Source organism: Procambarus clarkii, chromosome 48 (assembly GCF_040958095.1).
Source record: "Procambarus clarkii isolate CNS0578487 chromosome 48, FALCON_Pclarkii_2.0, whole genome shotgun sequence".
Lineage (NCBI taxonomy): Eukaryota > Metazoa > Arthropoda > Malacostraca > Decapoda > Cambaridae > Procambarus > Procambarus clarkii.
The window spans coordinates 19795244-19805130 of record NC_091197.1 but is presented as its reverse complement, the minus strand read 5'-3'; the positions used below and the strand labels follow the sequence as shown (position 1 = coordinate 19805130).

Below are 9887 nucleotides of genomic sequence, written 5' to 3'. Positions count from 1 at the left end.
CTTAGATACTCCCTTATCCACTGGAGCACCTTACCAGCTACACCTGCCTGTCTCTCCAGCTTATGTACCAGCCTCTTATGCGGTACTGTGTCAAAGGCTTTCCGACAATCCAAGAAAATGCAGTCCGCCCAGCCCTCTCTTTCTTGCTTAATCTGTGTCACCTGATCGTAGAATTCTATCAAGCCTGTAAGGCAAGATTTACCCTCCCTGAATCCATGTTGGCGATTTGTCACGAAGTCCCTTCTCTCCAGATGTGTTACCAGGTTTTTTCTCACGATCTTCTCCATCACCTTGCATGGTATACAAGTCAAGGACACTGGCCTGTAGTTCAGTGCCTCTTGTCTGTCGCCCTTTTTGTATATTGGGACCACATTCACCGTCTTCCATATTTCTGGTAGGTCTCCAGTCTCTAGTGATTTACTATACACTATGGAGAGTGGCAAGCAAAGTGCCTCTGCACACTCTTTCAGTACCCATGGTGAGATCCCATCTGGACCAACCGCCTTTCTAACATCCAGATCCAGCAGATCTGGATGTGTGTGTGTGTGTGTGTGTGTGTGTGTGTGTGTGTGTGTGTGTGTGTGTGTGTGTGTGTGTGTGTGTGTGTGTGTGTGTGTGTGTGTGTACTCACCTAGTTGTGTTTGCGGGGGTTGAGCTCTGGCTCTTTGGTCCCGCCTCTCAACTGTCAATCAACTGGTTTCAGGTGTGTGTGTTTGTGTGTGTTTGAAAAGAAAACAGAAAACAGGTCAGTGTAGGAGAGTAACAGTAGAGCATGAGCAGGTGGTTGTAAGGCGCCCGAGGCCCGAGCTGGTGCACGAGGACGAGGGCGTGAAGGGCCGCCCCTGGTACTACTCCTGCAGCAGGCTGGTGGCCTCGCTGGGGCCCTGCACAACCTCCCAGGGGAGGGCTGGGAGTTCCCCCGGGGGAGGGCTGGGAGTCCCCCGGGGGAGGGCTGGGAGTTCCCCCGGGGGAGGGCTGGGAGTCCCCCGGGGGAGGGCTGGGAGTCATCCCGGGGGCCCACCACACACTACCTTGAGGTTACCTTGAGATGCTTCCGGGGCTTAGCGTCCCCGCGGCCCGGTCGTCGACCAGGCCTCCTGGTTGCCGGACTGATCAACCAGGCTGTTGGACGCGGCTGCTCGCAGCCTGACGTATGAGTCACAGCCTGGTTGATCAGGTATCCTACAACACACAACTCGAATATTATAATGATAATATTATCATCATCATTATTATAATATTAATTATTATTATTATTATTAATATTATAATATTAATTATTAATAAAAAGGTTAACGTAATTAATTATTTTTAATTAGTTGTCGTGTCAATGACAAGTGTTAATTACAGGTGGAGAGTTGATTAATGAAGTGTTGTTATTGATACTGCAAGTGTCAGAGTGCAGTAATTGCAAGTAATTGAGTGTTCAGATAGTAATTGTAAAACTATCTGAACACTGGTTCACCAGTGTTCAGATAGTTCACTATTGTTAGGTGACCCGACCAGTGAGTGGGTCGACCCGCGGTGCCTCCCACCTGACACAGTGCCACCAACACCTGTCCTGTGGTGTAAGGTGCGGCACACATGTTGAAACATCTGTTGAGTATCACACTGAAGTTTAACGTAGCGTAACGTCATATCATAGTGAATTAATGGGTAAGGTCTCGCTTCATGCAGGTCGGAGTTCAATCCCCGACCGTCCAAGTGGTTGGGCATCATACCTTCCCTCCCCCGTCCCATCCCATATCCTTATCCTGACCCCTTCCCAGTGCTATATAGTCGCAATGGCTTGGTGATTTCTCCCTAATGTATTATCTTTCCGTCAATCCCCTTTTACGAGTACTGTCCAGTTATGAAATAATTCCTACTTGTATTAATTGGGTTGACTGGGTAATTAAGACCCAGTCTTAATTTCGTATCAAGATTAAAGACCCAGTCTTTAATTGGTTATCAACCCCCCCCCCCCCATAGCCTCAACCACTGACTACAAATTGGGTGTGAGATCCAATTTGTTTATCCTCTAGATGGCTTTTAAGCAGTTGAGGGGCTGTAACGACCCAGTGGATAGGCAGGCACCCGAGGCCTGGGCTACCCTGACACCTGACCCTTGGTCGCTACCCTGACCCCTGACCCTGGCTCTCCCCCCTGACACCTGACCCTTGGTCGCTACCCTGACACCTGATCCTTGGTCGCTACCCTGACACCTGACCCTTGTTCTCTACCCTGACCCCTGACCCTTGCTCGCTACCCTGACACCTGACCCTTGTTCTCTACCCTGACACCTGACCCTTGCTCGCTACCCTGACACATGACCCTTGTTCTCTACCCTGACCCCTGACCCTTGCTCGCTACCCTGACACATGACCCTTGCTCTCCCCCCCTGACACCTGACCCTTGCTCGCTACCCTGACACCTGACCCTTGCTCTCTACCCTGACCCCTGACCCTTGCTCGCTACCCTGACACCTGACCCTTGCTCTCTACCCTGACCCCTGACCCTTGCTCGCTACCCTGACACCTGACCCTTGTTCTCTACCCTGACCCCTGACCCTTGCTCGCTACCCTGACACCTGACCCTTGTTCTCTACCCTGACCCCTGACCCTTGCTCGCTACCCTAACACCTGACCCTTGTTCTCTACCCTGACCCCTGACCCTTGCTCGCTACCCTGACACCTGACCCTTGTTCTCTACCCTGACCCCTGACCCTTGCTCGCTACCCTGACACCTGACCCTTGTTCTCTACCCTGACCCCTGACCCTTGCTCGCTACCCTGACACCTGACCCTTGCTCTACCCCCTGACACCTGACCCTTGCTCTACCCCCTGACACCTGACCCTTGCTCTCCCCCCTGACACCTGACCCTTGCTCTCTACCCTAATACCTGACCCTTGCTCTCTACCCTGACACCTGACCCTTGCTCTCCACCCTGACACCAGACCCTTGCTCTACCCCCTGACACCTGACCCTTGCTCTACCCCCTGACACCTGACCCTTGATCTCCCCCCTGACACCTGACCCTTGCTCTCCCCCCTGACACCTGACCCTTGGTCTCTACCCTGACACCTGACCCTTGCTCTCCACCCTGACACATGACCCTTGCTCTACCCCCTGACACCTGACCCTTGCTCTCTACCCTGACACCTGACCCTTGCTCTCTACCCTGACACCTGACCCTTGCTCTCCCCCCTGACACCTGACCCTTGCTCTCTACCCTAACACCTGACCCTTGCTCTCCCCTCTGACACCTGACCCTTGCTCTCTACCTTGACCCCTGACCCTTGCTCTCTACCCTGACCCTTGCTCTCTACCCTGACACCTGACCCTTGCTCTCCCCCCTGACACCTGACCCTTGCTCTCTACCCTGACACCTGACCCTTGCTCTCTACCCTGACACCTGACCCTTGCTCTCCCCTCTGACACCTGACCCTTGCTATCTACCTTGACCCCTGACCCTTGCTCTCCCCCTGACACCTGACCCTTGCTCTCTACCCTGACACCTGACCCTTGCTCTCTACCCTAACACCTGACCCTTGCTCTCTACCCTGACACCTGACCCTTGCTCTCTACCCTGACACCTGACCCTTGCTCTCCCCTCTGACACCTGACCCTTGCTCTCTACCTTGACCCCAGACCCTTGGTCTCTCCCCCTGACACCTGACCCTTGCTCTCTACCCTGACACATGACCCTTGCTCTCCCCCTGACACCTGACCCTTGCTCTCTACCCTGACACCTGACCCTTGCTCTCCTCCCTGACACCTGACCCTTGCTCTCCTCCCTGACACCTGACCCTTGCTCACTACCCTGACACCTGACACTTGCTCTCCACCCTGACACCTGACCCTTGCTCTCCCTCCTGACACCTGACCCTTGCTCTCCCTCCTGACACCTGACCCTTGCTCTCCACCCTGACACCTGACCCTTGCTCTCCCTCCTGACACCTGACCCTTGCTCTCCCTCCTGACCCCTGACCCTTGCTCGCTACCCTGACATCTGACCCTTGCTCTCCCTCCTGACACCTGACCCTTGCTCTCCACCCTGACACCTGACCCTTGCTCTCCTCCCTGACACCTGACTCTTGCTCTCCTCCCTGACACCTGACCTTTGCTCTCCTCCCTGACACCTGACTCTTGCTCTTCTCCCTGACACCTGACCCTTGCTCACTACCCTGACACCTGACCCTTGCTCTCTACCCTGACACCTGACCCTTGCTCTCCCCCCAGACACCTGACCCTTGCTCTCTACCCTGACACCTGACCCTTGCTCTCTACCCTGACACCTGACCCTTGCTCTCCCCTCTGACACCTGACCCTTGCTCTCTACCTTGACCCCTGACCCTTGCTCTCCCCCTGACACCTGACCCTTGCTCTCTACCCTGACACCTGACCCTTGCTCTCTACCCTAACACCTGACCCTTGCTCTCTACCCTGACACCTGACCCTTGCTCTCTACCCTGACACCTGACCCTTGCTCTCCCCTCTGACACCTGACCCTTGCTCTCTACCTTGACCCCTGACCCTTGGTCTCTCCCCCTGACACCTGACCCTTGCTCTCTACCCTGACACATGACCCTTGCTCTCCCCCTGACACCTGACCCTTGATCTCTACCCTGACACCTGACCCTTGCTCTCCTCCCTGACACCTGACCCTTGCTCTCCTCCCTGACACCTGACCCTTGCTCACTACCCTGACACCTGACCCTTGCTCTCCACCCTGACACCTGACCCTTGCTCTCCCTCCTGACACCTGACCCTTGCTCTCCCTCCTGACACCTGACCCTTGCTCTCCACCCTGACACCTGACCCTTGCTCTCCCTCCTGACACCTGACCCTTGCTCTCCCTCCTGACCCCTGACCCTTGCTCGCTACCCTGACACCTGACCCTTGCTCTCCCTCCTGACACCTGACCCTTGCTCTCCACCCTGACACCTGACCCTTGCTCTCCTCCCTGACACCTGACTCTTGCTCTCCTCCCTGACACCTGACCTTTGCTCTCCTCCCTGACACCTGACTCTTGCTCTCCTCCCTGACACCTGACCCTTGCTCACTACCCTGACACCTGACCCTTGCTCTCTACCCTGACACCTGACCCTTGCTCTCCTCCCTGACACCTGACCCTTGCTCTCCTCCCTGACACCTGACCCTTGCTCACTACCCTGACATCTGACCCTTGCTCTCTACCCTGACACCTGACCCTTGCTCTCCTCCCTGACACCTGACCCTTGCTCTCCCCCCTGACACCTGACCCTTGCTCTACTTCCTGACACCTGACCCTTGCTCTCCCCCCTGACACCTGACCCTTGCTCTCCTCCCTGACACCTGACTCTTGCTCTCCTCCCTGACACCTGACCCTTGCTCTCCTCCCTGACACCTGACCCTTGCTCTCCCCCTGACACCTGACCCTTGCTCTACTTCCTGACACCTGACCCTTGTTCTCCCCCCTGACACCTGACCCTTGCTCTCCCCCTGACACCTGACCCTTGCTCTACCCCCTGACACCTGACCCTTGCTCTCCCCCTGACACCTGACCCTTGCTCTACCCCCTGACACCTGACCCTTGCTCTCTACCCTGACACCTGACCCTTGCTCTCCCCCCTGACACCTGACCCTTGCTCTACCCCCTGACACCTGACCCTTGCTCTCTACCCTGACACCTGACCCTTGCTCTCCCCCTGACACCTGACCCTTGCTCTCCTCCCTGACACCTGACCCTTGCTCTCCCCCCTGACACCTGACCCTTGCTCTCTACCCTGACACCTGACCCTTGCTCTCCTCCCTGACACCTGACCCTTGCTCTCCCCCTGACACCTGACCCTTGCTCTCCCCCTGACACCTGACCCTTGCTCTCCTCCCTGACACCTGACCCTTGCTCTCCCCCCCTGACACCTGACCCTTGCTCTCCTCCCTGACACCTGAGCCTTGCTCTCCACCCTGACACCTGACCCTTACTCTCCCCCCTGACACCTGACCCTTGCTCTCCCCCCTGACACCTGACCCTTGCTCTCTACCCTAATACCTGACCCTTGCTCTCTACCCTGATACCTGACCCTTGCTCTCTACCCTGACACCTGACCCTTGCTCTCCCCCCTGACACCTGACCCTTGCTCTCCCCCCTGACACCTGACCCTTGCTCTCCCCCCTGACACCTGACCCTTGCTCTCCACCCTGACACCTGACCCTTGCTCTCCCCCCTGACACCTGACCCTTGCTCTCTACCCTGACACCTGACCCTTGCTCTCTACCCTGACCCCTGACCCTTGCTCTCTACCCTGACACCTGACCCTTGCTCTCTACCCTGATACCTGACCCTTGCTCTCTACCCTGACACCTGACCCTTGCTCTCCCCCCTGACACCTGACCCTTGCTCTCCCCCCTGACACCTGACCCTTGCTCTCCCCCCTGACACCTGACCCTTGCTCTCCACCCTGACACCTGACCCTTGCTCTCCCCCCTGACACCTGACCCTTGCTCTCTACCCTGACACCTGACCCTTGCTCTCTACCCTGACCCCTGACCCTTGCTCTCTACCCTGACACCTGACCCTTGCTCTCTACCCTGATACCTGACCCTTGCTCTCTACCCTGACACCTGACCCTTGCTCTCTACCCTGACCCCTGACCCTTGCTCCGCCCTGACACCTGACCCTTGCTCTCTACCCTGACACCTGACCCTTGCTCTCTACCCTGACACCTGACCCTTGCTCCGCCCTGACACCTGACCCTTGCTCCGCCTGAGACACAGTGGACCTCGGGGGATGCTCTCATTATTTTCCTGTGACCTCCTGCAGCGTGACCTCCTGCAGCGTGACCTCCTGCAGCGTGACCTCTTGCAGCGTGACCTCCTGCAGCGTGACCTCTTGCAGCGTGACCTCCTGCAGCGTGACCTCTTGCAGCGTGACCTCTTGCAGCGTGACCTCCTGCAGCGTGACCTCTTGCAGCGTGACCTCCTGCAGCGTGACCTCTTGCAGCGTGACCTCTTGCAGCGTGACCTCCTGCAGCGTGACCTCTTGCAGCGTGACCTCCTGCAGCGTGACCTCCTGTAGCGTGACCTCCTGTAGCGTGACCTCCTGTAGCGTGACCTCCTGCAGCGTGACCTCTTGCAGCGTGACTTCCTGCAGCGTGACCTCCAGCAGCGTGACCTCCTGTAGCGTGACCTCCTGCAGCGTGACCTCTTGCAGCGTGACCTCTTGCAGCGTGACCTCTTGCAGCGTGACCTCCTGCAGCGTGACCTCCTGCAGCGTGACCTGTAGCGTGACCTCCTGCAGCGTGACCTCATGCAGCGTGACCTCCTGCAGCGTGACCTCCTGCAGCGTGACCTCCTGCAGCGTGACCTGCAGCGTGACCTCCTGCAGCGTGGCCTCTTGCAGCGTGACCTCTTGCAGCGTGACCTCTTGCAGCGTGACCTCCTGCAGCGTGGCCTCCTGCAGCGTGACCTCCTGCAGCGTGACCTCCTGCAGCGTGACCTCCTGCAGCGTGACCTCCTGCAGCGTGGCCTCCTGCAGCGTGACCTCCTGCAGCGTGACCTCCTGTAGCGTGACCTCTTGCAGCGTGACCTCTTGTAGCGTGACCTCTTGCAGCGTGACCTCCTGCAGCGTGACCTCCTGCAGCGTGACCTCCTGCAGCATGACCTCCTGCAGCGTGACCTCTTGCAGCGTGACCTCCTGTAGCGTGACCTCCTGCAGCGTGACCTCCTGCAGCGTGACCTCTTGCAGCGTGACCTCCTGCAGCATGGCCTCCTGCAGCGTGACCTTTTGCAGCGTGACCTCCTGCAGCGTGACCTCTTGCAGCGTGACCTCATGCAGCGTGACCTCCTGCAGCGTGACCTCCTGCAGCGTGACCTCCTGCAGCGTGACCTCCTGCAGCGTGACCTCCTGCAGCGTGACCTCCAGCAGCGTGACCTCTTGCAGCGTGACCTCCTGCAGCGTGACCTCCTGCAGCGTGACCTCTTGCAGCGTGACCTCCTGCAGCGTGACCTCCTGCAGCGTGACCTCCTGCAGCGTGACCTCCTGCAGCGTGACCTCCTGCAGCGTGACCTCCTGCAGCGTGACCTCCTGTAGCGTGACCTCCTGCAGCGTGACCACCACCGGGGGGGGGGGATGTTGCAGGCACATTGCAGGACGCATCACAAATAATAAACCATCACAATGCTTCAATGTCACTATCTTAAACCATCTTTTAGTTCACTGTTTCCCCGCTATCTTAGTGTTGTCTGCCCACTCTCTCAGTCCCGTCCTCCCTCATGCATCATTGTCATCTCTTATTTCCGTCTTCCCTTCTCCCTCTTCTTTACTATCGCCATCTCTTAGTCTCTTATTTCCGTCTTCCCTTCTCCCTCTTCTTTACTATCGCCATCTCTTAGTCTCTTATTTCCGTCTTCCCTTCTCCCTCTTCTTTACTATCGCCATCTCTTAGTTTCTTATTTCCGTCTTCTCTTCTCCCTCTTCATTACTATCGCCATCTCTTAGTCTCTTATTTCCGTCTTCCCTTCTCCCTCTTCTTTACTATCGTCATCTCTTAGTCTCTTATTTCCGTCTTCTCTTCTCCCTCTTCATTACTATCGCCATCTCTTAGTCTCTTATTTCCGTCTTCCCTTCTCCCTCTTCATTACTATCGCCATCTCTTAGTCTCTTATTTCCGTCTTCCCTTCTCCCTCTTCTTTACTATCGCCATCTCTAAGTCTCTTATTTCCGTCTTCCCTTCTCCCTCTTCTTTACTATCGCCATCTCTAAGTCTCTTATTTCCGTCTTCTCTTCTTTACCATCTTTCTAAATTTCTTATTGACTCCTTCCCTCTTCCTCTCCTCCTTCATTATCACTATCACCATCAATTTTTAATTCTACACTTTTTTCTCTCTCTTTCACTATCTCCCTTCATCTCGTGCCTCCTCCTCCTCCTCTTCTCCTTCACGTCTCTTTTAAGGGGCAACCTCCTCGATCGAGCTGCCTGTTGTGGTTGGTATCTGGCAGCTTGATTAGGCTTCCTGGAATGTCTGCGATAAAACTAATTTAATGATCTCCTTTGAGTCTATAGTCTATCAGCTCACCATAAAAGCCCCTCAAGGGCCAATTAGCGAAATTACCTGCAAAATTACCAACCATTGAATGAATAATTAAAATTGTAGGACCATTGGTGGTTGTGGTTGAAACAATCTAGGTGGTTGATACAGTCTAGGTGGTTGAAACAGTCGTAGGTGGTTGAAACAGTCTAGGTGGTTGATACAGTCTAGGTGGTTGATACAGTCTAGGTGGTTGAAACAGTCTAGGTGGTTGATACAGTCTAGGTGGTTGAAACAGTCGTAGGTGGTTGAAACAGTCGTAGGTGGTTGAAACAGTCGTAGGTGGTTGAAACAGTCGTAGTTGGTTGAAACAGTCTAGGTGGTTGAAACAGTCGTAGGTGGTTGAAACAGTCGTAGGTGGTTGAAACAGTCGTAGGTGGTTGAAACAGTCGTAGGTGGTTGAAACAGTCGTAGGTGGTTGAAACAGTCGTAGGTGGTTGAAACAGTCGTAGGTGGTTGAAACAGTCTAGGTGGTTGATACAGTCTAGGTGGTTGAAACAGTCGTAGGTGGTTGAAACAGTCTAGGTGGTTGAAACAGTCGTAGGTGGTTGAAACAGTCGTAGGTGGTTGAAACAGTCGTAGGTGGTTGAAACAGTCGTAGGTGGTTGAAACAGTCGTAGGTGGTTGAAACAGTCGTAGGTGGTTGAAACAGTCGTAGGTGGTTGAAACAGTCTAGGTGGTTGAAACAGTCGTAGGTGGTTGAAACAGTCTAGGTGGTTGAAACAGTCGTAGGTGGTTGAAACAGTCTAGGTGGTTGAAACAGTCGTTGGTGGTTGAAACAGTCTAGGTGGTTGAAACAGTCGTAGGTGGTTGAAACAGTCTAGGTGGTTGAAACA

General features: G+C 55.3%; 1 protein-coding gene across 1 annotated transcript; it reads right to left on the bottom strand.

The window, feature by feature from the left end:
- Positions 1–6760: 6760 nt before the first annotated feature.
- Positions 6761–8107, bottom strand: LOC138351140 (aggrecan core protein-like). The gene has a single exon (XM_069302776.1). It carries the CDS (start codon positions 8105–8107, stop codon positions 6761–6763), a length of 1347 nt encoding a protein of 448 aa, XP_069158877.1.
- Between the last annotated feature and the right edge of the window lie 1780 nt (positions 8108–9887).

Bases quoted from the DNA above. Each gene is read 5' to 3' on its own strand.
- LOC138351140 (XM_069302776.1), bottom strand. From the start codon at position 8,107: ATGTGCCTGCAACATCCCCCCCCCCCGGTGGTGGTCACGCTGCAGGAG.